The 27235-nt window shown below is 38.6% G+C and overlaps 1 protein-coding gene across 1 annotated transcript; it reads right to left on the reverse strand.

Annotated features, from left to right (window-relative positions):
• Nucleotides 1-2559: 2559 nt before the first annotated feature.
• Nucleotides 2560-25718, reverse strand: m1ap (meiosis 1 associated protein). Its single transcript, XM_053629274.1, has 10 exons — nucleotides 25376-25718; nucleotides 21951-22209; nucleotides 20534-20719; nucleotides 18917-19109; nucleotides 9116-9301; nucleotides 8844-9003; nucleotides 7723-7864; nucleotides 6578-6775; nucleotides 4768-4950; nucleotides 2560-3712 (listed from the first exon to the last, which is right to left on the reverse strand). Exons 2-10 carry the CDS (start codon nucleotides 22197-22199, stop codon nucleotides 3551-3553), a joined length of 1659 nt encoding a protein of 552 aa, XP_053485249.1. The 5' UTR covers nucleotides 22200-22209; nucleotides 25376-25718; the 3' UTR covers nucleotides 2560-3550.
• Between the last annotated feature and the right edge of the window lie 1517 nt (nucleotides 25719-27235).

The following is a 27235-nucleotide window of genomic DNA, read 5'->3' on the forward strand; positions in this document are numbered from 1 at the left end:
GCAAAAGTTGACACATTGTTTGAGAGAGGACAGTATTTGTGGCGATTCCATACATTTCATTCATGTTCAGTGATATATTCAGTAACCTGGTCAGTGTCACAGCGGATCCCGGAGCATAATCTGAGAACACTGGGCACGAGGAAGGGGATACAACCTGGTCCATGACAGGGCAACATGCACATTCACACATTCAGACACTAGGGGCAATTTAGCATAACCGATCCACCTACTGGCACATTTTGGAAGTTGGGAGGAGAACTCGTGCAGACACGCACAGGAACTTGAGCTCATGGTTGAACTGGGAACCCTGGAGCTGTGAGGCAGCAGCTCTACCCGTTGCGTCACTGTGAAATCATTAAGATGCCATTAAAGTCATTACCTCTACAATTCCCAATCCATTTTGACACATTTGTAAACATACCATAAAAGCAAAGTTAGCACTGTGCCCATAATAACATGCATGCATAATTTCCTATACCTTAATCAATATCTTAGTTCTGTTGTTTAGTTTGGATCATAATTAACATGTTGCCATTTTTTTAACCAGGTAACTGACAGATTGTTGTTTTTTTTTTAATTAGAGGCCAGAGTGATGCACACTGTAAATGTGATTAGGATGCCACTGAATACACATCTTTCTCACTATTTACCAAAACATTTTTGGTAAATAGTGGTTTTGTTTTGTTTTGTTTTGTCATGAGTGCATTTATTGTGACACAAACAACTAATTAAACAATTCATTTGGGAAATGAAAGGTCTTTCTGACATCTTTGCAGAACCAAATGTGTCTGGAAAATATGATCATGTCTAATAGTGATAATTTAATTGGTAACATTTTCACTGGTATCTGTATTGGCATTTCCCTGTCTATAAAAAGGGTTGTACAGGGGATGTATTTCTCATCTTGCATGACTTCCCCTTTTCTAGAATCTACAGTTTCTGTTTTCAATCCACCCCCTTTTTTTGTATGCCTGAATAACCTGGGGGGAGGGGGAGGGGGGTGCGCAGAAATGTGCCCTTGCTCTCTGAATTGTACAGCAGAAGTACTTTTGGGACATGAAAATGCTTCTCGTAGTCAAAATATATTTTGAATATTAAACTGTCTCTACTCCTTATGTTTCAACTTAGATATTTAACTGAGCTATACGGTTATAAATTTGTAAATAAAACATTTAGCACATGGCATGATGGACATTGTGGTCAGTGACAATGACTGTGACAAAAAGACTTGAGGAATAATAATAATACTATAGCCTGGGCGTTAACTTAGTCTCGAATGAGTTACTAATCACTGTGTGTGTTTGCACTTGTCAGCTACTTACTATGTAAAGAGCTAAATTTACATTATATAAAAATAGTAAAGATATGTGTAGGGTTCATGTTACATATATCTTGTAATAAGTCATACTGATAGGATATTCCCTAAGTGAAAACAGGAAAGCTGGAAAACCTACTTCATGAAAAATCTATGTTACCGCCAGAAACTAATTATTCCTATTTATGGAAACGGCATCAGTCTTTCTAGTCCCTGCCAGACCCTGTCTCTGCTTTCCACACACTTGCACACACTTCATGACAAAATGTTCTTTGTAGATGAACCATGTACGACTGTTTTGTATGAAAATTAAACAAAACTGCTCAGACAGGAACAAAACTCCATTAACACATTTACTGGCTTTGAAATATTTAGTATTAAACAAGTCACATTAAGATAATGTTAAATAATTAAATTGAACAGTAACTCATTAAAAAAAGAAAGAAAGAAGCATTAATGTGCTGACCTCCTTTCCTTAATGATGTGGAATGAGAGAGGAAGCTCTTTATTGTAATGCAAAAGACTCTTAAAACAAGACACATCTGCATTCCTGTTGTTTATGTGGACAAATGCCCAGACATATTGTCTCAATCTATGTGAGCTTTGAGTTAAATTTGTAGAATTAGTTCTGTGGGGAAAATGATTGCTGTGGACTTCGACTTGGAGTCTAAATAACACTTCACAGACGTTACAAATCCACATACAATCTGGCCCAGGAGAGAACACGTGTTGACGCCATTAGGTAGACTCCGATGTGAAAGCACTCTGATGTGAAAATCCCTCCTTTTAAAACTTTTAAAGCCTTTTAAAAAAAATATGTGGAACAGGAAACTGAGACGAAGAACTTTTTTACAAAATGCTTCTCATTTGTGATGGGTTTTGCATAATGTCTAAACCCAAAATGAGGTCATAGTGGCATTGGTGTAGGCGGCATTGGGTGGGTGGAATAGCGGAAATGTTAATGAAGCAGATCTGATGGGCCTCAGTCAGACGGTGACATTGAGTAACACCATGGCCTCGACATCGCTTCAGTTCTAGAAAGTGTTTCATTCCCTTCTGTACCCTTAAAAAAACTATAATGTTACGTAGCATTACACTGAAAAGTGCCTCCCTCTCTCTCAACTCGAGACTGAACACAGTTCTCTCTCATTTTCAGCACAGTACTCTCTCATTGTGGCCTTGTGCTGAATTTATCTTCAGCTGGATTGTGTGTGTGTGTGTGTGTGTGTGTGTGTGTGTGTGTGTGTGTGTGTGTGTTGTTGTGCATGGCAGAACACAATGCTTCTACAACATTATGTGTTCTTCTATACCTCTCCTATAGCGCTACTGACAGCTACAGAAAATGCTGCTTCTTATTTATTTCATCTTATGTCTTTTTGCTTTATTTTATTTTTTTCAGCATCACACTCTATATGAGAATTTCTGTTAACAGTTGCTGTTAAAGCAAATGAAAATCGAGTCATACTAATTATGCACTGTGAAAACTACTGCAAGTGTCAGTGTCTCAGTAACAAAACTTATTTATTTTATGTGTTCTGACCATCTAGGGCCAAAGTAAGTGCATTAACAGGGTCTATCGGTTTTTCCCCAGTCTTTTTGCGAAGAATGAGGCATTTTATCTGCTCTAATGTTTAACAGCTGTAGACGCATAAACAGCTGGTGTGTGCTGCACTGTAAGGCTGCCATATTGTCCTCTAATAGCTAATAGAGACCAGTGAGTGAAACAAACCCTGTCCAATCACTGACTCGATTCAAATTTTGGTGTTTAGGAATTGTTTTGAATTATTAGTAGTCTGTCTTGCCTGCAGAACTCATTTGATATGGCAACTTCTCAACACGTCCATGTATTTTTCCCCATTGGGCTTAGAGATATATTTGCATGCTAAGCACTGAATGATGTTGATTACTGAATAGTGAATGACTACAAATATCTAGCTTTAGAATTTGGCTTCAACTTCTTCTGTCAGTTAGTTTGTTTGTATCCAAATATATCTCGTGATGCCATTTGTGAAGAGTGCATTTCCGCACATACTAAAAAAACAGGTCAGTTTATGACTGGAAATTTGTCTGGCCTAAAAATATAAGCTTGGGTTTGCAGTGCATTGTGGTGTGGTGTGTCAGTTTATAGGTCAGGTTTATGTGTCTAAACATACACTAACCAAAAATACAAACTGAAAGAACAGTCTGCACAGAATGGCAGATTGTAGTACTGGTAGTATTGTTGCACTCTCACTCTCACATCATCATAAGAAGATCGTTATCCACGTCATCGTCCGCTAAGCAAAGGGAGGGGTCATGAGGTCGTGAGCGGCTCATGGTCAGAGGGGGGCGGGACATCTTGACTGGGGGTGCAGAGGACAGAGGAGCAACCATGGCTCTGACACGACCTTGCTGCAACTAAATACAAGAAGAAAAGACATATTCAGCTCGTAAATAAGTTCCGTTGTCTTAATAATCGGCTGGTGGTGGCAGTTAATTTATAAATGCTGATGATAAAATTACTGTAGTTTGCAAATTCTTGGTAAGTCCCAGAATGACCATGTAATTATGTAAATCAGTGTGAGAATGTATTAATAATATACTAGAATATAATAATGTTATATAATATAATTAACACAATAAGGTATTAATTTATTCTCTAATTGGGTTAAAAAATTACTACAGTGTTTTAACTTGATCTCTATTTACCTCCATACAGTGTGAGCAATTGCTATGGACAAGAAAGACAACACATTTCCCTATACAAAAAAAAAAAGAACAGAAACCTCAAGACTTGCTCTAACGGAAGCATTCAGAGTAGCTCATAAAGCGTTCATGAATTCTTCGTTATTTTCCTAAAAGTTGTAAATTAAGCTCTGAATCATTTCTTTTTTCAGAGAGGGGACTACTTTTTCAGGGAGAAGAATTTGTCCTTATGTGTCACTAATGTGGTTGTGTGGGTCTAATGACACACGGCTACCACGAAACTAGGCAAATCACAAGTGACTACATTTTACCATGTTGTTTCATTGTTGTAAAGCTGCATAAAACTTTTTTTTTTTAAGAATAGATTTCTTTCATGTCTATCTCATTCTTAGAGTTCTATATATAACGTTTGTAGTTCTGAATTTGCATGCAGTGATGTTAATTATAGTATTCATGGAATTCAACATTTAACTGAGTTTCAAGGCAACAGGTTTTCAAGTTGTTTTCATATGAAGTGTTGATAGTCGAGTCTGCTGTAATCACACGTAGGCTACTGATGTAGAGCTGATAAAGATCTGGTTAAAAAAAGTGTTAGGTGTAGCAAGTTTGTTTATCCTTGAACAGCATTTTGCAAATAACAATATGAAAGTTCCAAACATGAAAATCTGACATATTAAACCTGCAAGTAAAAAATAAATAATTAGGTCTATGTTTAGATCAAACTTCAGAGAGCACTTCTTAGTACTTTATTCTGTAGTGCATCTGACCTGCCGAGGTGTGGAGCCCTCTGCTGGTCGGTTTGTGTCTCGACGTTGGCCTCGTGCTTGGCTCTGAGACTGAGAGCAGTAGGAGCGAGAGCGCAGGCCTCTCATCCTCAGGTATGGGTAGAGATTACAGCCCAGACAAAGAGGGTTAAACGCAGGGTCTGTCTCCACTTGCTCCAGACATCTCTGGAACAAAATGAATAAAAACTGCATATATTTTGCAGAATACATATTAGTTTTGTTTTTTGTTTTGTTTTTAAAAAAAAAACAAAAAAAGAAAAACAAGGTCTCAATGTTTGTTAGTTGTGGCATTATCAGAGGGAGGTAACACAAAGAATATGAAATAAAAATAGGGGGGGGGGTGGATGATGGTAAGAGCAGATTTGTTTGGGCAGACAAACAAATCAACAGTAAAGATTTTGCTGAAGTGAATAAAAGATGTTGCTACCATAAATGCGTTTATAATTATGTCCTGACACGTAACAGTACTGTGTTTGTGTGACCTGCTGACAGATTCAAGAGCATATGCACTTAACAAAACCATAAGATTTATTTTTTTTGTTACATGGACCTTTATCACAGAAGAGGAAATGACTCACACAGGAACAGGATGTTAGAACCCAAAAAGGACAGTATTTTATGAGTCATTAACCATCATAACTACAGGGAAGAACACTAAGCAACATTATGCGCTGCATCACATGACAAAGCAGCGTACAACATGGGCGTTTTGAAAGGTCATGATACAATCCATTGAAGGTCACAGTGCTTCCTTGATGATATGATGAATCATGCCCAATGTTTGATTTACACTGAGACTTTAGAGTCCCCAAAATGGATGTTACTACACATTTTTTGAATGTGTAATAATAATAATTAATAATTTGAATTAAGTGTGTTATATTTGAGATGTTTTTATAGTGCATCACATTAATTGTGATTAGAACTAGTAGGGTACTAAGAAATTGTTTTGAGATTGAGATTTTGCCTCGCAGGCCTACAGATAATAACTAAACTAGCTTGTTAGTCTCATGTAATGTAAGTTCTACTTTCTAACGAGTGTTATGCTTAATGAAGCTGTGAACTATGCAATTAAAAGAATAAGCTACATATACCTGTACCTGTATGGAAGTTGAATGCGTGTGTGTATGTCATTTATAGTGTTTATTTGATTGAGTAATGTCATTTTTAAAAATGAGTAACATTTCAGTTTACCAAGGTCAGTGACTTTCTAGCCTTTTTAATTATTAAGTAACTTTATTTTACGACAATGGCATTATAGACTCGCTGCATTAATAAAAAAAAATTTTTAAAAACACTCCTAATCTTATTTTAAACTAACTTGCATGTGGAATTGAGCCACTCAATGGTGATTTTTAAAAATGAAAAACATGTCGCAATCACTGTTTAGACAGCTAATTGTGGCTTACACTAGATCTTACTCATGGACCCAAGTTTGTCTTTAACTTGACTAAACCGGGCATGCTTTCTGACAACAATGTCCTTTGAGAGTCTCCAGTGCAAGGCTGAAAATGTATCACTGCTGCTGAATGTTAATATGCAGACATGGAAATACCTGAACACATCGGAATCAAATTTACGCTCCATACGAGTAGATATGGCTTCTCTACATAACATGTTTATGCTATCTGAGCACTTAATATATTTGCCAACTCTGAGGGTTTTGGCTCGGACCAGGTGCTCTTGACATCATATGAAGTGAAACTACATAATTTGAATACTGAGCCATGTTTGTGTTTATTTTTGTGTGTAAGGAGAGAGAGAGAGAGAGAGAGAGAGAGAGAGAGAATACCTCCACCATATTGAGTGTGTTGAGTGGTGGGTCCTCGTTTGAGCTAGGCAGATTGCAGGGCAGCATTAATTCTCGTGTGAGGACAGGTTTTAATAAGAGAGAGAGGGAGGCTGAAGACTGGAGCATGTAGTAGGAAACTGCGCTGGATGCAGAACGAAACTCAGTCTCTGAACGCACTAAGAGAAACCAGTCACGGGTCTGGAGAAGCACAAAGACATGCAAAAACAACGCATAATTTTTTTAAAACACTACGAATATTCCTTAAAAATAGTGCAGCAAAAAACTCTCATTTACACTATTTACCCTTGACCCCAAATATTGTTAATTATAGTTAATAGTGGACTGTCTAGTTAGTTCTTTAGTTTTGCACTGGAAGTACATAGCTAATGTAGCCTGTAAATGTTCGTCCAAACATTTATATACATTTACATTTATTTACATTTATTCATTTAGCAGACGCTTTTATCCAAAGCGACTTACAAATGAGGAAATACAAGCAAATCTGTTTTATAACTGTATGAATTGTCATTATGTGACCTTGTTTTAAATAAATGGTTTTGTAAAATCGTAAACGTCCATATTTACACATTTAAGTGTGAAATTATAGTATTATCAACTTTTAGAGACCTTTGTGACCAAACTGAGCTTAGGAGAGGAAAAAAAGACCAGAAGTCTGCATAACACTGGATCACTGCAAAAATAATATCTTCATTAAAGCAATAAATAAACTGAATAAAAGCAAATTCAACTAATGGTCTTATATTTGTTATATAATGAACTCATGATGAGAGATATAAGATCACTTTTCCTTTATTGAAGATATCTTCATCTGCTTTTTTTTTTTTGTTTAGTGATGCAGTTTATCCATTTATTTTTTTTACAAAAGATTCAAGGTGAGACAGACTTCCTGAACTACATTAGCCTGATATTTCCAGAACTAAACGGAAGAAGCAAAAGACCGACACCAAATGTGCCATTGTGGGGAAAATAGAAAATTGTATAAATTAGATTTATAAAGTTGAACTCTTACTCTAATAATATCTCACATATTGCAATCGATATGTTTCTGTTCCTATATCATGAATATGAATTTGAACTTTCTTTTTTTCCCACTTCACACGTGCTCAGACACATTCTTCACTGACTCTGAGTGTGTGGCAGAGAGCGTGGAAGGTCTGATGGTTGCTCTCCATCTCTTCCCAGTCCAGCTGCCAGCAAGTTGTAGGTCTGATGACTAGTGGAAGGCCGTACAGAACAGACTGACACACTCCTTCTGCACGCAGAGCTCTGAAACAGACACACACACACATTTACAGACTGAAAATTGATCTATAATCAAGAAATAATAACCACTCACTAGTCATGTGCTAATGCTATGTAAATAGATTAAATACATCTAATATGCATGGCTTCATAGTAGGTGCGGAATGAGTGAAAAAATACAATGAAAGAGAAAAGACTAAAGCAACATCCTGATAAATATTGAAGTGGGTGGAGAGTGAGAGTGAAACTGAGATGACAGGGTGATGTTTTTTCCTTTCGCTGCTCGACAATAAGGTTAAAATGCTCGCACTGTGTCTCTAAAATTCCCTAAAATCAATGACCTCATGAGCATGAAAATATATGCAAAATCCGCAAGCTTCCACAATGCATGGCAGTGTGTCTGTCTGTGTGTGTGTGTGCTGACGACAGACACAGAAGTCTCTGTCTAAATGTTCCACACCACTTTAGGGCATGACTCATGGCCATGTTCAACATGACACAGATGCCTTTTTTGCATAATCCATTCATTTTCGCATCTCTTTCGGCCACTCCTTTAGACACACTATCTGTTTTTCAGTTCCTTTCTCAAAGTTTCACTGTTTTCCCCCCCACAGGTCACATTTAATACTGCTGAATTTCTTGCAGCTGATTGGTGAGACATGCATGCTCACTGTGTCTAAAAGTGCATGTAATTTGAAAAAGGGGGAAAGGAAGATCTCCTATACTTGCCATTTCCCCCAAAAAAAACCCCATCTGCATTCAATTGAGCAAATATCGGTCTATTAGAACTGGTAATGAATGAAGACGCAATTCAAATTCTGTTATTGACTGGTACTGACAGCATAGACGTGGACATGCTGTGTGTTTGATCTGTTGAAAGGGCCGTATGAAAGGCCTCGTTCATGACAGAAAACATCACTGCCTGTGCACATGCCTCAGGCTGAACCATTATCATTACACTGGCACAGTTACAGCAGCCATCTTATCTGTAGTGAAGCTGTACTTGATGACTCTGAGTCGCTGTGGCCCTGAGTTCTGATTAGACGGGCTCTTGCTTGCTGGAGGGAAGTCCCGTATGCTCTCAGTTTGGGCTCCAAGGTCAGGCGTGAAGGGGAGAAGAGCTGGGCTCACAAGCCTTTCCTGCATGTCGCACTTTATGCACACTACAGCCCCACACACACACATAAACACATTTGTTTACTTCAGTGCCTACATACACATTTTGTATTTCCTCAAGAGTTTCAAGAAATAGTGTGTATGTGCACTGTGAATCACCAAGATCAGGTCTGTGAGCAGGAATGGGTTTTGGACTGTTTGTTTGTACAGATGCAGGTAACAGCAGCTGAAGGTGCTCTCTTTGTCCTGTTTGGTCATGAAGCCATGCCTTCAGAATGTTCTCCACAGCGATGACGCTGTTCTCCACTAGCTGCAAGTCCATCTCGGCCCCTAGCATCAGATCATCTAGAGAGAGTAAGTGAGTGAGAGAGTGAGTGAGTGAGTTTATATGTGGTAGGTGCAGCTCAGATGGTAGAGCGAGTTGTCCACTAATCGTAGGGCCGGTGGTTTGATTCCTGGCCCACATGCCAAAGTGTCCTTGGGTAAGACACTGAACCCAAAGTTGCTCCTAACTGCAGGCTAGCACCTTGCATGGTGCATTGCAACATCGGTGTATGTATGATAGGGTAAATACGAAACAGTGTAAAGTGCTTTTAGAACATCTAAGGTTAAAAGGCACTATATAAGTGCAGACCATTTTTACCATTTAAAAAATGTTTCCTGCAATTCGTTTTTTTTTACATTTTGGATGGAATTTAAATCCATCCTTTTCTGTAATACAGGTACAAACAAATGTATATATATAAAAAAGAAATGAAGTACATGCAACAGGTCAGATGTGAAAGGCAGGAACTGCACATTGTGATTTCATCATACGATTTTCATTATAAATACTGTACATAGGGGTTTTCTTTGTTAGTAAGTCTTCTGAGGGGAAAGTGCTTCATATTGTTTTTCTTTTTTTTTCTTTTCTGTGAAGCTTTTGAATGTGAGGGAATATTCGAGGTATTTTCTGCATCTCATTTTACCACTAGATGGTGGTACAGAACTGTGGTGTCTTATCAGGAACTCGACAAAGTTTTCATCTACAATGTTTTCTGCTTGGCTTTTGGCAACCATTTCACAACTTTTATGAAAACAGCCAGAAATTGGGGAATTTTTTTAACAATTATTTTATAAGTGAATTTTCTTAATTTTATTAAAACTTTACTTGCTGAGATTAGCAGACACTTATGCAAACTGCTTTTCAATACAGCAGAGATATTACTTAATTAATAAATTACGTTGTATTTATATGAGTCAGCATGGTGGCACAGATAACATTCCCGTATGAATCCTGAGTTTGGGCTACTGAGGTTTCTGTACAGAATTTACAGAGTAACAGAAACTCTGCCCCCGCTTATTTTTTGCCCATGTGGGTTTCCTCCTGGGGGGATGGGGATTTCGGGCTTAGTGTCTGGCATGTTTGCCTCACACCCCTGGGGTTGGGGGTACGAATCCCGCCTCTGGCCTGTGTGCATGGAACCTGCATGTTCTCCCAGTGACTTGGGCTCCTCCAGCTACTTTGGTTTCCTCCCCCGGTCCAAAGACATGCATTGTAGGCTGATTGGCATTTTCCAAATTGTGTGTAGTGTGTGTGTGTGATTGTGCCCTGTGATGGGTTGGCACCCCGTCCAGGGTGTCCTCCGTCTTGTGCCCCGAGTTCCCTGGGATAGACTCCAGGCTCCCCTGTGACCCTGTGTAGGATAAGCGCTATGGAAAATGAATGGATGGATGGCTTCCATCTGGGTTCTCTGGTTTCCACCCAAATTCCAAAGACATATTGGTGGAAGGATTGGCTAATCAAAATTGCCCCTTGGTGTGAATAAGTGTGAATGGAAATCTGCGGTGGACTTGTGTCCCATGCGAGGTGTATTCCTGGTTTATGCTCAGTGTTCCCAGATTCCAGATTAACCATGATCCTGACCAGAGTAAAGCAGTTACTAAAGATTAATGAATAAATGAATATTTTATAATCAGATATTGCTTGTCCTGCTTCCAAATGTTTCAAGTGAATTTTAAAAGATTCCTCAAATCTTACTTTGGCTTACCATATTTGGGTATTTTTGGAGACACTGGACTAACATAAATCTTCAGTAAGACTAATATTTATATACAGTATATTGTACAACATGGTTCTTTGACATTAGGAGCCTAATTGTTCATGAATGTCATCCTGGTCATTGGACTGGACAACCTCTATAAGATAAGACTCATGCTTCCTCTGGAGCCATACTCAATTATTCATGTACCTCCAAGGGCCCCAAAGAGTCTAATGGGAGCCAAGTGGTCATGTTTAAACTTTCATTAAGTAAAGAGAGAGAGGGGGAGGAAGGGTTGGAGCCAGGAATGAAGAGAAAGACTGGAGAAAAAAGGAAGCAATTTTAGTATGTAATCAGTGTCTTGGGATTTATGATGGGAGAGGCTAGAGTTCTTTTATGCACTAAAGCAGTTTTGTAATAAATACTTAGTAGTGGAGCTATACATTCATGCATATACATGCAGTTGATTGTCTTTTACAGAATAAGTAAAAAAAAAAAAAAAAGACAAAGATTTCAACACAGATCAGTTCTTTGTATAATGTAGAGTTAACAACATGACACAAGTTCATTTACATATTAGCTGTAGCTCTAATATTGAATCCTAAATGAAGGCTGATGAATGTCATACACCACTGCACACTGATAGGATTTAAAATCTAGTAAATGTCACCCAGATGGTGTGAGTGGGCTAAAAAGGTGAGGATGGAGAAGTGGGAAACGGAGAGCAGGAGGAATAACAGATGCAGAGCAACCCCCACATCACCTGTTAACATAAAGATTACATCTCGTTTCTCTCTGTCTGCCGCTTCTGTCCCGTCCCCTATTCCTTTCTGGGTGTGTTTAAATTTAATCTAATTGACTTGTATGCACAGCTCTTTCCTAAGAGCAGATAGAGATCAGAGATGTTGTCGGTCCTGGAAACACCATCAAATTAGCTGCCTGTATGAGCCTCTGTTCTCTGTCGTATTGAAACAAATGGGGCCTGATCGATCATTTTGCCGTCACTTAGACATCAGAAGGTTCAACGTGGCATGTATTGTGCACTTAATAGCTACTGAGTCATTAGAACACGTTATTCTCTGCTAATAATTATAGGCTTATATCTTATCTTTTATCTTACGAGGAAATGGATTAAGGGTGATGTTAGATTTTGAATCTTTGATAGTTTGACAGCTCTGTAAGTGGCTTTGTCTGTTTCTGAGTCATGAGACTGTTCCCAGGAATCAACGTTGAGTTTTATGTAATTTGACAGCTTCCCATTAACCAGAAGGATTACAGAGAAGAAATAGCATAAAGTGTAAAACAAACAAAAAAAAAACTGTTTTGTTTGCTATGAATGAAGGCTAAAGCAAAGATCCAGTCACACCCTCCTTCGTGACTTCTCACAAAGGGACAAGAGCGAAAAAAGTCTACATACTATAACAGAACACTAATATAAAATCTGCATCACTAGCAAATGAAGATTGACTACTTCTTGTACACACACCTGCCAGTGCTCTGCTAACATCATTACTACAACTGCTATGATTTTTACGTGACCTTTTCCACGGTGACTGTTTCCTAAACAGCTGGACTGTGCAGGTGGCTTTCAGGTCAAAATGGATTACAAAAATAAATACTGTATCGAACTGTACTGTACAGATCCAGTCCTGGAGTTTGTAAACGGTAACACTAATGAGTATCAGACTTCAGATGTCAGGTATCATACATGAAACATGATAAACAACAAAGGGGGAAGATAAGATAGAGTTATAAACAAGGACACACAAGTGGTACAGATGTGAAACATCTCCACGTCATCCCTGGTGATCTGCCTGAGTTCGCCACCATAATTTATAACAGCAAATCACTTTTGTGATAAACATCACAGAGGTCATAGTGGTGGAATCAGAATGAATAATTCCCTAATTTAATGATCCATCAGGCTTGTCCTTTTAATGAATAACAAATGTTTAAAGTCTGTCGATGGAACATTTTAACTAACAACATTCTAATGGGAAGGAGTTACATAAGCCAGGGTGATCAATCCTGTTACTAATGCACATGACCAACAGAATGTGGAGAGAGTGAATGATCAGAGGTGCTTTGCATCTGCAAAGGTTTCTTTAACAAACAGAAATCTTCTTTAAAGGAATCTTACAAACAGTCAGATATGCATTTATTTAGGACAGCATTTATGGCCTAAGCATTAAAAAACAGTTTGTTTGTTTTTAAATCATAACATTATTAATGACACTGAACTGAAAATGTAATGGAGATGAGTATACACACAGTGATTTTTAAAATGAAAGACTGTGAGACAGGAGACAGACAAAGAGACAGATCCTCTTAACTCCCTCCAAATAGAAACACTCAAGGCCAAATCCTTGACAGACCACCGTGACTGTTACACCCAGCACAGAGACACACACATACACACCCAACAACACACATTTATATTTGTCTTTTTTTTCTTTAAATGGTAAATCTCCAAGTTAGCAAGGCACATCAGAAAGATGTGAGAGCAAATGTGAGATAAGGCATCAAAATATGTTGTTCTCCATTTTTCCCATAAATGGGGAATCTTTGTCTACAGCCAAAAGATAATCTAATACACAGAACAGAGCTTTTCAGATAGACTGTGTTTATGTAAAACATCAGCTGTTGTTTAATTCCTTCTATAACCTTATGTAATGTTAAGTAATGTTAAATATTCCTAAATGCAATATACAGGGTGGGGTCTGTGCAAACTGAAGAATTTGGCTCATCTGATGTTATTCACACCTAAGGGTAACTTAGAGCAGCCAATCCACCTACCAGCATGTTTTCGGGAGGGGACACCGTGAGAACATCCAAAACTCAGGACCCAGGAGCTGTGAGGCACTGTTCCACCGTGCCACCATGCCACTTCATTGGTTTTCCTACAGGTCTCATCACATTTAATACTTGATTTTCATTTACTCTCATTTTTACTCTTCTTCTACTTTTCTTTTTTTTCTTTTTCTTTTCAAATCATCAGCAACAAGCCCTCTAACAATGCACACAACTGGCTAAACTGACCCAGTTCTATGGTTTAATATCTAGGAGTTTAGGTCAGGAATTGGGTTGAAAGCACTGTTTCTTTATTAGCCTACAATGGCAGCTGTCAAAAGATGGTTAAATGTTTAGAAAGCAACTTATTCTGATGAGTCATGTTGGTTACTATTACTATTACTTTTAGAGCAATTATTATTGACCTGGCTTGTTGTTAATATCCATGGCTGTCAGTTGAGACAGCAGTCTAAACATGAGCTGATAACCCCACTTAAGGAGGTCATCATTGGTCAAGTCCCCCTTGCCTCACAAGCTGGTGAATCTGACCTTGAAATACGTCGACGATGGACGCCACTTTCCCCTGAAATGACTCGATCTAGTCCTAGATATGTGGTACACACTTACTAATATGTCATAAAACAGAAATGGCCAGGCGATATTGAAACATGACACCTTGAGAGAAGATGGGGGGAAAAGACAGATGCTATCCATCACAATTTTTTCCCTGTAGTTCTGTGGCCATTATGAGATAATAGTGTCTGGGTAGACAGACGAATCATAGTAAATTTAGGCACAGGGTGTCTGCAGGTATACTCAAGTTAACTTTATTTCCTTTAAAAGCAAACAACCAATCAAACAAAACCCTTTAAATTCTCAATAAAAGGTCATTTAAAACCAACACAGTGAGAGCATGTCCTGTTCTGCAGCTAGTCTGGGTATACTGAGTCAGTCTGGGTTGATACTCATGTCTCCCTGTATCATTTAGTTATTATTCAGTGTGTGAGACATGGTGTTAAATGATAAATGAGACTCAACTGCGTTAAAAATAATAACATAAAAAAATGTCATTATTAAGAATAGTCCAAAAGGCTTAAATATATTGTGAGATTCCATTTGAGACATTATTAAGGCCTTTAAAATATACAGATTAAGATTTTTAAGGACTTGTAGTCAGTCTGTGAGAGACAAATAGACGTGTAGAAGATCGTTTAGTTGATTACAGCATCAGTGTATTTACAGTGTATAACAAGTTACAGCATAGAATGCATTACAAATATAGTCTACTCATTACTTAACACTGTTTAGTTGTTTTCTACACAGTGAAATGTACACGTTCAGGATGAAATGGAAGAGGTGTGGAATGCAGAGACTTGATTTTCATGAGCAATAAGTGTTAAAAGATAGGGATACACACACACACACACACACACACACACACACACACACACACACACACACTTTCAGCACACATTGTCAGTCTGCCTAAACCAAAGCACCAACAGAGACCTATTCACACAGATGCCAGTTTTCTGAAGTCTAGCAATATATTTAGATTGCCCGTGCACACTTTATCGTATCCAGTGGCAGCCTGAGTGTCATTAACGTTTTCACTGATCTGCACAAAAACATGTTGCTTTGACCACACCATCCCATCACCATGGCAATGTCAAAAAGGGTGAAAGAGAAAAAGAAATAGAGCACGACCTATGGGCAGGTCTGTCTTGTACCCATAGCAGTAAATCTGCCATCTCAAAACTAGTTAAGACCTTAAGAGTTACTGCATCTGACAGAGACATGGGAGAGAAATAGATAGAGAAGTTGAAAGTCAGACAGACTGACTGGGTGGCCTTGTTTTGGCTTGTCATGCGGAAAACTCGGTGTACTACTGACCCACAAGAGCGTCTAGTTTCTAGTATAAGAAAGCTGGAACTGCAGTACAGCTTTCAGGAAAGAGTTATACCCAGCTTATGAAATGCTCAATGCCACAGAGGGAAATGACTAAAGTCTGACAACCTTCACCACAATGAGTAAACAAAGCCCATTATCAAAAACAGGCATTCGAGTACAACTATGTTAGTCAGATCACATTCCTGAACACAAGGCCATTGCATAATTGTCTGTTTTTCTGCGGTACTCCACCTGATTCAAGTCACCAAGTAAATATCCAGTTGTTCACAACACTGTGCCTTGACCAGCGATGGGTAACAGAGCAGTACAACTAGGCTATGGGGTTTAAAAGTGGCTTACAATTAAACCAGGACACAATCCAAGGGTCTTGCAGTGACTCTCTGGCGGTCCTGGGATTCTAATGTAAAATCTTGAGTTCAGAGACACCGCTCACTGAGTCACCACTCATATTAAGATTGATATTTGACCATTATAATATATATATATATATATATATACCAAAATAGCAGCATGAGAGAAGACTTTATACTGTGGGTTTTAAATGCAGGTTCTATTTCTATATAATTTAGTCAAGTTTATTTGTTATGGTTTATAAACTTGCGCACATTTTAAGGGCTTTAAAAATAACCTCTTATCACAGTGGGAAAATATCAATTGTGCTTTAGTAGAGAATAAGTATTGAGCCAAATGTTCAATCGGTTTTAAAAATTATTAATATTATATAATTATTATTTTAATATTGGTATTGACAGGGGGGCACAGTGACTTAGTGGTTAACACGTTTGCCTCACACCTCCAGGGTTGGGGGTTCGATTCCTGCCTCTGCCCTGTGTGCATGGAGCTTGCGCATTCTCCTCGTGCTTCAGGGGTTTCCTCCAGGTACTCTGGTTTCCTCCCCCCGTCCAAAGACATGCGTTGTAGGCTGATTGGTATCTCTAAATTGTGTGAGTGTGTGTGTGTGTGATTGTGCCCTGCATTGGGTTGGCTCCCTGTCCAAGGTGTCCCCCACCTTGTGCCCCAAACTCCCTGGGATAGGCTCCAGGCTCCCTGCAACCCTGTGTAGGATAAGCATTACAGAAAATGGATGTATGGATATTTGCATTGGATGCAGTTATATAAATATACAAATGTTTTTATTCTGTTATAATGTTTAAAAATTAATTTCAGTTTTTCTTTTTTTGTTTTAGTTACTATACCCCAACCATGGTCCTGGTACAGTCTCAGACCTAGTATTAGTGTGCTCTATTTATGCATAAACAAAGCATATGAATTATGGGTAAATGCAGTCACTGAATATGCATTGAACTCTCTTTGCATTGCTTAAGAGTATTACATTGCAGACTGACTGCAGAATTATGATTCATGAACAGAGCTTAAAGCCCAGATGGACATGCATGACGGTGCATCAAAAGCTCACCAGCAGATGTTGTACAGGGATAAAAGAGTATATTGAGTCTATAGCTCAAAAGAGTTTAAAAACAATTAACATTTGATGAGCAGTAAGATTTAGACACTGGTGATATAAATGACTATAAATAATATAAATCCAAACTTTAGTACAGGATAATCCACACTTTCTGGTTAATCTGTGCTACAAGATACATGAATACTGTATCAAAAAGCCATCTACACAAATCTCTTTGTATTATTTATAGTGTACATATGCACACACTTTCATGCTTCTTTCCTTTTTTTGGTATAAAACACCGTCCACAACTCTGGTCATGAGGCTGTCATGCTCAAGTCTGTCTGCTGAAAGCTGAAAAACAGGATGTATGTGAAGGAGGGGGTTCTGGCTCACTTTCTACCAGGCCTACACTGTTAACGGGTCTGGGCTCTGGAGGTCAGCATAGATCTGTGACTGAGTGTATGGATGAGTGTGTATCTAGCAGAATTGAAGTCAAAACCACAGCACACTTGAGAACACATTCACCTATAATCCATATCAATGTCTTATAATTAGTGCAGCATCTGACTCCTTTTTTTTTGAACCAGTGCTATGTTAAGCAGCTAAGCTGACCCGGGAGAGATGCAGTCAGAATAATTATGTTGTCGAGACTGAAGAACCATGGCGCACCCATCTTTAAAGTAATTACGCTTATGTAACTGTTCTTTTCGGAAATCTGTGTTTTCTATGTGCTGTACTGTGTTTTTAAACTCAGATGACCTCAGTATATGCCTACTTGTCTCACAAGAAATGGATCACTACTTGGTCATTTACACTGCAATGTTTTCACTCTTCTTGCTGAAAAATCTTAAGACATAACTAATTTGTCTTCTTACAGCAGTTATACAATTTCCAGCCTGGCTGACTTTTTAAGGGTCAGACATCTTTGAGGGCGTGAGAGAGATACACACACTGTGTCTCCGCCTATACAGGGGGAAAGGCAGAGTATGCTGGCACACACATACACACCCACATCTGAGATAAGGCATTTACTAAGTAACCAACCAAACACACCAAATTTCTGACTTCAATAATATTCCATGACTCCTGAGCTTTGGGAAAGATGAAATGCAGCCGGGTTCATTGTATGCCACACACTACAAGTACTTATCAACATATTCATCAGATGAGACCAGGTATCTGAACATGTTCACTCAGATAGATGAGTGTCATCGTCATCATACTGTAGGTATTTGGAATGCTTTTATTTGGCTTTTTACTTACACTTGCAAAAGCCAGCTTTGGTCTTTCAGGTTTCCAGTCCTTACATATTCTGCAAGTATTATGTATTGTTCTGCCTTCCGCTGTTTACACTTCTTGTAAGACACCCTGAATAAGACTGTCAGGTAGAAAGGCTGAAATGTACGCATGTTGTGTTGTCGTTTATTCATGCATATTTCCAAGAAAACTTCCTGTTTTTTAGTCATGCTATAGCAAGCCTTAGAATGCTAACCACAAACGTGTAGAGAGGGACTAGACCTCGGTTTAGAAGTTTACTCTGATTAGAAGTTCATCTAATTCCGTTTTGGCTTGTGACTCAAAAACAACCAAAAAAATTTTTTAATATGGATCTTCAAAAATTAAATACAATGATTAGGTTAGCTGCTCTTGAATAGTATACAATCAGCACACAATGTGCACAGTGTACCAGAAGTCAATTTTTACTAAATAATAATTACTTAATATTGAAAAGCTTTGTTGAAGGGCTTAATTAAAAATGCCAACTGCTTCTAAACTGAATGTGCTGAACTGAATGTAGTGAACTGAATGTGCCGAAGTGAATGTGCTGACCGTCTGTCTTCTCAATAATCTCTGTAGAGCAGGACTCTGGGCTCCAGGCTTGCTCTCTGTCTGGAAGGTTCTGTTCTACAGCAATGTGGACGACCACCAGCCGTCGCAGACTGACCAGGTCAGAGTCCTTCAGGCCCTTTTCCAGCTTCCCAAGTACAGCCTGGCCTGGCTCAGTACTGCTCAGTACAGTCACCTTCGAACACACAATTCTGATTACAACCTAATCAGTGAATAATAAACCATTCTTTGAAAATCTGTTCTGATTTTGGTCTCAAAATATCAAGATCTGTTGAATAATAATAATAACTAGACCGGTACATTTCCTGAAGAAAATGTGAGTGGTGCTTGCAGTGGCAAAATTCGGATCGGGCGCCAATATTTTTGAGAGCTGCCCGTGTAGGGCACCAATACTTTCGAAAGCTGGACAGATAGGGCGCCAATACTGTTTGATAATAATAATAATAATAATAAAAATAATAAGAAGAAAAATCAACAAAATATATTTTTTTTAATTAACAAAATGCTTAACAATACTTGAATAATCTAAAATGATAAAAGTGTGGTCTGGGCAATTTTATTATTATTTAGTAAAATTACTTTAACGTGGTTGTTGATAGTGGTCACTATTAACTGCTAACAAAAATTGTTGTAATTATTATTAGTGTTCAGTTACTATAAGCTACTGCAAGTTTTATTTGGACCAATACATGTATATTCCTTAATCTGCCTAATATTTGAATAATATGCTTATGTTTATTCAACTAATCTGTACTATGATTTCCTGAATGGGTTTTGGCTGCAGATTTGAGAACCCTTGGTCCAAAATGTTCTTCATGATTTGTGATTATTTGGGTTCAGATTTTTTTTAAAATAAACTTATAAAATAGCAAAAGAAAAAATAGTCATTGTTGTCCTATGAATAATGAGAAATGACATCTTTTGCAGATACTTTCATACAGTTTCTGTATAATCTGTTCATTTAGGGAAAAATGTACATTGGTCCTAGTCTGAGGAGGGTACAAGAAGGTCCTGAACTCTGCCTCATGTCCATCCCTGTAGTAGGTTACTAAAGCCTCCTCTAACACAGAAGCATTTCTGTTTGAAATGCAGTCATTCTTAATCTCTTACAGCTGTAATCTAAAGTAATTGACACAAAAAGCACAAATGTAACATTAATCCTATTAAGGGTGAAATAAATATCAGAACAATCTGATTAAAAGCACTTGTCCTCTGCTTTGCTTCCTGTATGTAGAGCATTTAAGTGTGGTCTGTGGAGTGCAGAGAGGAAACAGCAGGCCATGTGGTTTGTGTCAGAATGATGATGGCTTCATTAACGATTGATAACAGGGGTTAAATCGGTTCCACATTCCATCAGCGGGGGATTTCAATATGAATACTGGTTCTCTGAAAAAGTGAGTGGGATTATCTTCATGTAGCTCAGTGGATGTTTTCCACTGACGAGTACACTGAAAGCACTTTAGACACGAGGCTAAGGCCCTGGTCTCCAACTGAAATGTTAATTGGTTTCCAGCAAAGATGGAGAAAATGGAACATGCAGAATCAGAAAAAAAATGCTTACCCATCCATCAACATATAAGAAACGTGTTGGGTCCTTACCTCTACAGAGCCACCATGGAGGTTGTTCCCCAGATTGGCATGGCGGGTGTAGTGTTTATACTGCTGCAGGCTGTCCAGTACTGCCTGTTTAAGAAGCTCGACCTGTGGCCGTGTACAGCCCTCTGTAGGCAGAGAGCGCAGCTCCTCCACACATGAGTGTAAACGCACAAGATTCCCTTTCACCTGCTGCCGAGTGACAGAACGGAGAAACCAAAATTGGGGGTATGAGGAGATGGGCCAAAATATTGTAGCATATTTCATGATATTCATGATATTTCATGATACATGAATTGTGTGATGATATTCAGGTTTGCTGATGTCAGCAAAACCGTCAGGTGACATGAAAGCTATGAAGAATGATGGTTTCAATAAGATTCTTTAATTAACATGGAGCTGTAGTAAGATTGAACAAAACCTATTGTAATGTCCGAATCTGTTTTAAGATACCTGAAAACGTGAGTAAAAATACAATTGGTCAGTACTATCAAAATACTGATGATCGCTGCAATGCTCTAAGAATATAGCTTTTAGTGATGCATTTATTATATGAGGAATAAAACATGACAGGTGCCTGCTGTTATGTGAAAATAATCAATGCTGTGGTGGTGTGAAGCCACCTGCAGAACCGAGTTACCACCCCAAAGTTGACTGTTTTCCAATAACAACATGTCTCAAAGTCACAATAATTACATGTGTCATTAAGTAAAAAAGGGAACGCCATGTTTATGATCCATTAACAGGTACATTTAATGTGAAATGTCTGTGAAATAAGTTGTCCTGGCAGATATAAACGGACTTATTCCCTCATCAGCTTCTCTTTTCTTTATCTCGCTCTTGGACATAAAAAGAAAAATGAAATAGAGCGTGTCATGTTACAGAGATACCAGAAGGAGCAAAATCTTGAAGTCTTGAAGAGTCTCCCTTGACTGTCTGATACAATGTCCTGACACTGGAGACTCTGTCCACAAATATTAAGTTCCCCTTACGAAAAGCTTTATCATATCAATGATGATACATTTTTCTTTGTTAAATAGCAATCAGATTTTAGTAGGCTTAAATAAACTGGGTAGAAGTAAACATATTCGAAGGTATTTGAATTACAACCACACTACTGAGCAATGCTGTTATAGAAAATGAATCAACACCTTCTAATAATCTACTTCTTCGAGTGTTTAACAGTGTTGCAGGATAAATCATCATATTACCCACCCCTGGGTTTAGATAAAATGGGTAAACGTTGTGGTCTGTAACTTTTGACACAGTCCAAGTTTCACACATATGTAAATAAAATGAAATTATGAATGTCAGTGCCATTACCAACGGTCCATCTTCCGCTCACCAGCTCATATCATCATCTGAAAAAAACAAAACAAAAAAAAACAAAGCAAAAAAAAAAAAACAACAGTCTTTCTCTCACCACAAATGGCAGCAGACACTCCTGCTGCATGTTTACTGCGTAGAGGCTGAGCAGAGGTACTCGACTGGGTCCCTCCAGACTGCTTGCCAGAGACAGGAAGTTCTCAAGGGCCTCACACACGACGGAACGTGTCTCTGACCACCAAGGTGGCGACGTGTCAATTATCAGTACACGGGGTGGCTGATTGGAGAAGGACGACACACGGCACACCTGGCTGGCTGAAGCACCTGACCGGTTTCTGCCACTCATGCTTCTGAATCTGCAGGAAAACAGAGATATTGATATTAGAAAATAATCAGCGATGTGAACACAAAAGAGGCAGAAAACTATTCATTTTTAACACAATACGATTGGCAGTAATCAAGCTAATGAACAATTACCAGTAGCAGACTGGACCAAAAGCATTTTTTCCTAAGACTTTTTCCATGGCTATTTAAAACAAGGCTGTTATTGTTGCTTACAAAAGCGGGATACTGGCAAAGGATGGTTAAATACGGCTACGATTCTCTGAAATCTATGGGCTCATCAGTTATGTTCTACTTCATAAGAGAGCCCTTTCACCAAGCTGATGTTCTGGATCAGGCTGTGCCTCGGGCTTTCACCCCGTTTCAACACAACATGCACAACAAAAGACAGATTGTCTCATCTTAAATAGTCCATTGCTTTAGACTGAAGGGCAGCACAGGCATTAGATGAGCAAGCAGCCTGATCAAAACAAGAGGAAATGATGGGGACATTTTAATAGGCATAAAATCCTCTACAGCAAAACAGTGTTTTTGACTTATTATTTCAAAGGTCTTCAGAAAACTATGAAAGACTGTATAATTGACAAGAACTTTCTGGTGCCCACTTCAGTTGTTGGTATTACGTGTCAGAATGAATGCTTCATGCTTTTGAAATCAATTTCCAACCATTTATCAATACTTTTTAGCATCAGTGAGATGCTTTTTAACTTCAGTGAGTATTTTAGTGTTACAAGTAGCTGTGAGCTGTGAATAATTTCAGATTTTGTAGCCAGGAATCACTTTATTAAAGGACGTGCAATTTACAAGAGAGTAAAATGGGTTCAAACAATAGGCAGGAGTGTTAACAGTGATTTTTGTTATATGTGAGCTGAAGCTAGCTGTTTTGAACCTGAAATTCAAATAAATACAGCCCAATCATTCAGTGATTGCCACCTTCCAAAGTCATACTTGAGACTGCCAAAGTCATACTTGAGAACATGTATAATAGAACACCTGAAACACAGGAGAGGGAGCTTTCCAAGGGCTGATTTGCACTTCTGTGAAGATCCACGTGAACATACTTGTGTACAGACGAAGAGAAGGGGTTTATATAGTAGTTTATATAGGGGTTTATATAGTAACTACATTTTGTATAAATGTGCAGTGCTGTGTGACAAGTACACAGCAATGTCTATCAGGTAGATTTGGGTTTGGGAAGAGACCTGAACCAAACCCTGAGCAAAAGCAAAAATGAGCAGAGAATAAAGGACCGTTGAAGGGAGTGAAAGAAAACCAACATCAGATTGCAACAAAGCTATTCTAGCTATTCTCAAAACATTATCCTTCTTTTTTTTTCTGAACATTCTTATTCTGGTTATAACGCTGTCCCCTTGTACATGTCTTCAGGTTATGTGCAAGTATGTTGGCAGACATCTAATCAAATGTGAATATTTAAAAATGTTATTAAATGTATAATGTGCCACCAACACATTATGTTTAATGTGTTGGTGGCATGTGAGGTCTGTGAGGTCTTCACGAAAAGACCTTTAATTCGCCATCACCAGTTTGTAAACAGTAAAAAGAAACACCCAGACCATGTGCAAGTGGACTCATCAGCCCTAAATAGACAGGCTACATTATTGATGAACAAATAAAAACCACCCATGACATAACTGGATTTTCAGTGGTTCATATAATTTTTTATGTCTGAACTGTTGTTAAAATATGAGAACTTTACAAAGGTTTTCTTGTGTTAAAGTTAAACACTTCAGTGCATTACAGGTGAAAAGTGTGCATTTCTACTGTACAGAACCATCTCACTGGCAGATGTGTGTGTGCATACACCTACTTTTACAGGCTTAGCAACCATTAATCAGATATCACTATTATCAATATATGATTAAAATATACACCAATCAGCCACAACGTTAAAACCACTGACAGGTGAAGTGAATAACTTTGATTACTTACATTTACATTTATGGAATTTGGCAGATGCTCTTATCCAGAGCGACATGGCTTTATCTCATTTATTTAGTACCGACCAAAAGTGGTCCCACGGAGGACAACTGGTGAACCTGTGACAGGTTATGGGCACCTAAGGCACACTGATGTGCGTGGGGAGCGACAGCTAGCCCATCTGGTCCGATTTCACAGAAGAACTACTGTAGCGCAAATTGCTGAAATATTTAATGTTGGCTATGATAGAAAGGCGTCAGAACACACAGTGCATCACTGCTTGCTGCATATGGGACTGTGTAGCTGCAGATCGGTCAGAGTGCCCATGCTGACCCTTATCCACTGACGAAAGCACCTACAATGGGCACGTGAGCATCAGAATTGGACCGTGGAGCAACAGGAGATCACGGCCTGGTCTGACTAATCACATTTTCTTTTACAACACGTGGATGGCCAGGTGCGTGTGCTTCGCTTACATGGAGAAGAGATGGCACCAGGATGCACTATGGGAAGAAGGTAAGCCAGCATTCATATGGATGTTACCTTGACACGTACCACCTACCTAAACATTGTTGCAGACCAAATACACCCCTTCATGTCAACGGTATTCCCTAACAGCAGTGGGCTCTTTCAGCAGAATAATGCACCCTGACACACTGCAAAACTTGCTCATGAACGCTTTGGAGAACATAACAAAGACTTCAAGGTATTGACTTGGCCTCCAAATTAGCCAGATCTCAATCTGATAGAGCATCTGTGGGATGTGCTGGACAAACAAGTCCGATCCAAATGATCTGCTGCCAACTTCCTGGTGCCAGATATCACAGCACACCTTCAGAGGTCTTGTGGAGTCCATGCCTCGATGGGTCAGAGCTGTTTTAGCAGCACAGTATTAGGCAAGTGGTTTTAATGTTATGACCGATCATAATTACCAAGATGTATCGATTAAAATATATTTTGTTTACATCTATAATATGTCCTGGGAGCTATAGGCTGTAATTACATATATATAAAGTGCACCTACAGTAGCTATGGTAGGTGTATTTAGGCTATATTAAAGTGACAAGAGCGCAGGCACTGAGGTATTTGAACAGTTAGTAAGTAAAATACACCGGAAGTATGATAATAATAATAATAATAATAATAATAATAATAATAATAATAATTTGTTTTTTTTAAAAAGTGTTGCCTTAATTCTTGTAGTTAACTAGCTATCTTCGTTAGCTAGCGTTACCAACCTACCTTGTTTCTTCCCGTCAGCCAGTTTGAGAGACTAAATGCTAATATATAGTAGCCTACTAAAAAGGTTGTTGTTGTTGTTGTTGTTTTGTTTTTGTAATGAATACGCAATCCTTTGGTAACAGTTTTTTAGATATCTCAGCGCATCACTATTTAATATAACTCTAGCTGAATCACTTTACTTTGCTAGTTTGTAGGGTGTTATTTCGATATTTGCCAGAAGTTTTCTTTCAGAAAGATCCGCACGCGACACCACAACAGAGATGACAACGTGGATACTCAATGCTTTCGATATCTATATCGGTCATTTCAATTAAGTCGTTTTAGAAGATTTGTTTTTCACCTATAATTCTTGATATCCATGTTTGCAAATTCACGCTACAAAAAGAGCACATTTACCGTTTTTATACTCGCCGGTCACTTTAATAGAAACACCTGTACACCTGCTCATGTATGCAGGTATCCGGTCAGTCAGTTGTGTGGCAGTGTTGTGGAAAATCACCTTAGCCAGAAGTAACGATCTCTCAGAGTCCAGGGGTTTAAGATGTCGAAAATCAGAATTTTATTGAAGAATCACAAAAGCCGTAGATGTCTGCAGATCATCTGATGAATACAATCAATGTTCATGCTTTGATACTATACTAAACAATGATCTTATTAGGCAGGGTTTCCCCAAATGTTCTTTTGATCACATTTCTGACGTCTCGCCACAATTATGTTTCTTTCTTCATGTCTTATCTATAATTGTGGTGCAAGTTCGGGCAGTTTATTTTTTAAAAAGGTCTTTATTTTAGTGACTTACGTCATGGATTTCAACAATACGTCTTCAGAGATCACTAACATCAGATACATTTGTAACTGAAGAATGGGTGCTCAATGATCTCACCAGCTTGACCTACTTTGATTCCATCCATCCATCCATCCATCTGTACCCCTTATCCTACAGCGTCGCAGGGAGCCTGGGACACACGGCGGGGTACACCCTGGACAGGGTGCCAATCCATCGCTGGGCACAATCACATACACATAACCATTTATACACTACAGACACTATGCTGCCATTAACACTTAAATCTTACTGTCTGCTATAGGTGTCATATTCATATTGATGGCTATCATCACCTATTGTTATTGACATGCCCCCAGCATGGAAACTCAGGGTGCAAAGAAAAATACGAGTTCACTAATGTAGTTTTAATCAGGATATTGTGGTATCGTTCAAGTGTACAGCGTCTCTGATAGTAGTGCAAACACAGGTTTATATTAATGCACTCAGTCTAATCATTTCTATAGTAACAGTTCAATCCCAGCGACTTCTATGGCACTCCACATAACCTAAGGCTAGTAATAACCATATTAAAGCTACCATTGCAGGGTAGTGGATCGTTCTCAGCACAGCCATGACACTGACATGGTAGTGTGTGTTGCATTGGTACAAATTTATCAGGAACAGCAGCAATGCTGGGGTGTTTAAAAACTGAATTTCAGCTGTCTGCTTTAATAGCCTACATTTTAGCAACCTGGGTGCTGAATTTTTTTTTGACCAGAGGATTCATAGGCCTGCTTCTGTGTGTTTTTAGCAACATTTGAAAAAATCCTTAATTTTCTTAAGAAAATTTTAGGTTCCCTTCTTTTTTCTTTTTCTTTTTTCACAAAGCCACACATCCATGTTCTGTATTGCTTACCATACACAGGTCGCAAGGGCACCTGGAGCATATCCCAGGGAACTCGGTGCACAAGGCAGAGATGAGGTGCCAACTTGTTGCAGGGCACAATCACACACACACACACACACACACACACACACATTCACACACTATGGACAATTTGGAAATGCTAATCAGCCTATACTGCATGTCTTTG

This window comes from Ictalurus furcatus, chromosome 7 (genome assembly GCF_023375685.1).
Source record: "Ictalurus furcatus strain D&B chromosome 7, Billie_1.0, whole genome shotgun sequence".
NCBI classification, from domain to species: Eukaryota; Metazoa; Chordata; class Actinopteri; order Siluriformes; family Ictaluridae; genus Ictalurus; species Ictalurus furcatus.

Coding starts and splice junctions, on each gene's coding strand:
- m1ap (XM_053629274.1), bottom strand. CDS start 22,199: ATGAGTGGCAGAAACCGGTCAGGTGCTTCAGCCAGCCAGGTGTGCCGT. Junction 9,302..18,916: donor GATTATTGAGAAGACAGACG/GTCAGCACATTC, acceptor TACTCTCTCTAG/ATGATCTGATGCTAGGGGCC. Junction 6,776..7,722: donor CTCTCTGCCACACACTCAGA/GTCAGTGAAGAA, acceptor GTGCTTCTCCAG/ACCCGTGACTGGTTTCTCTT.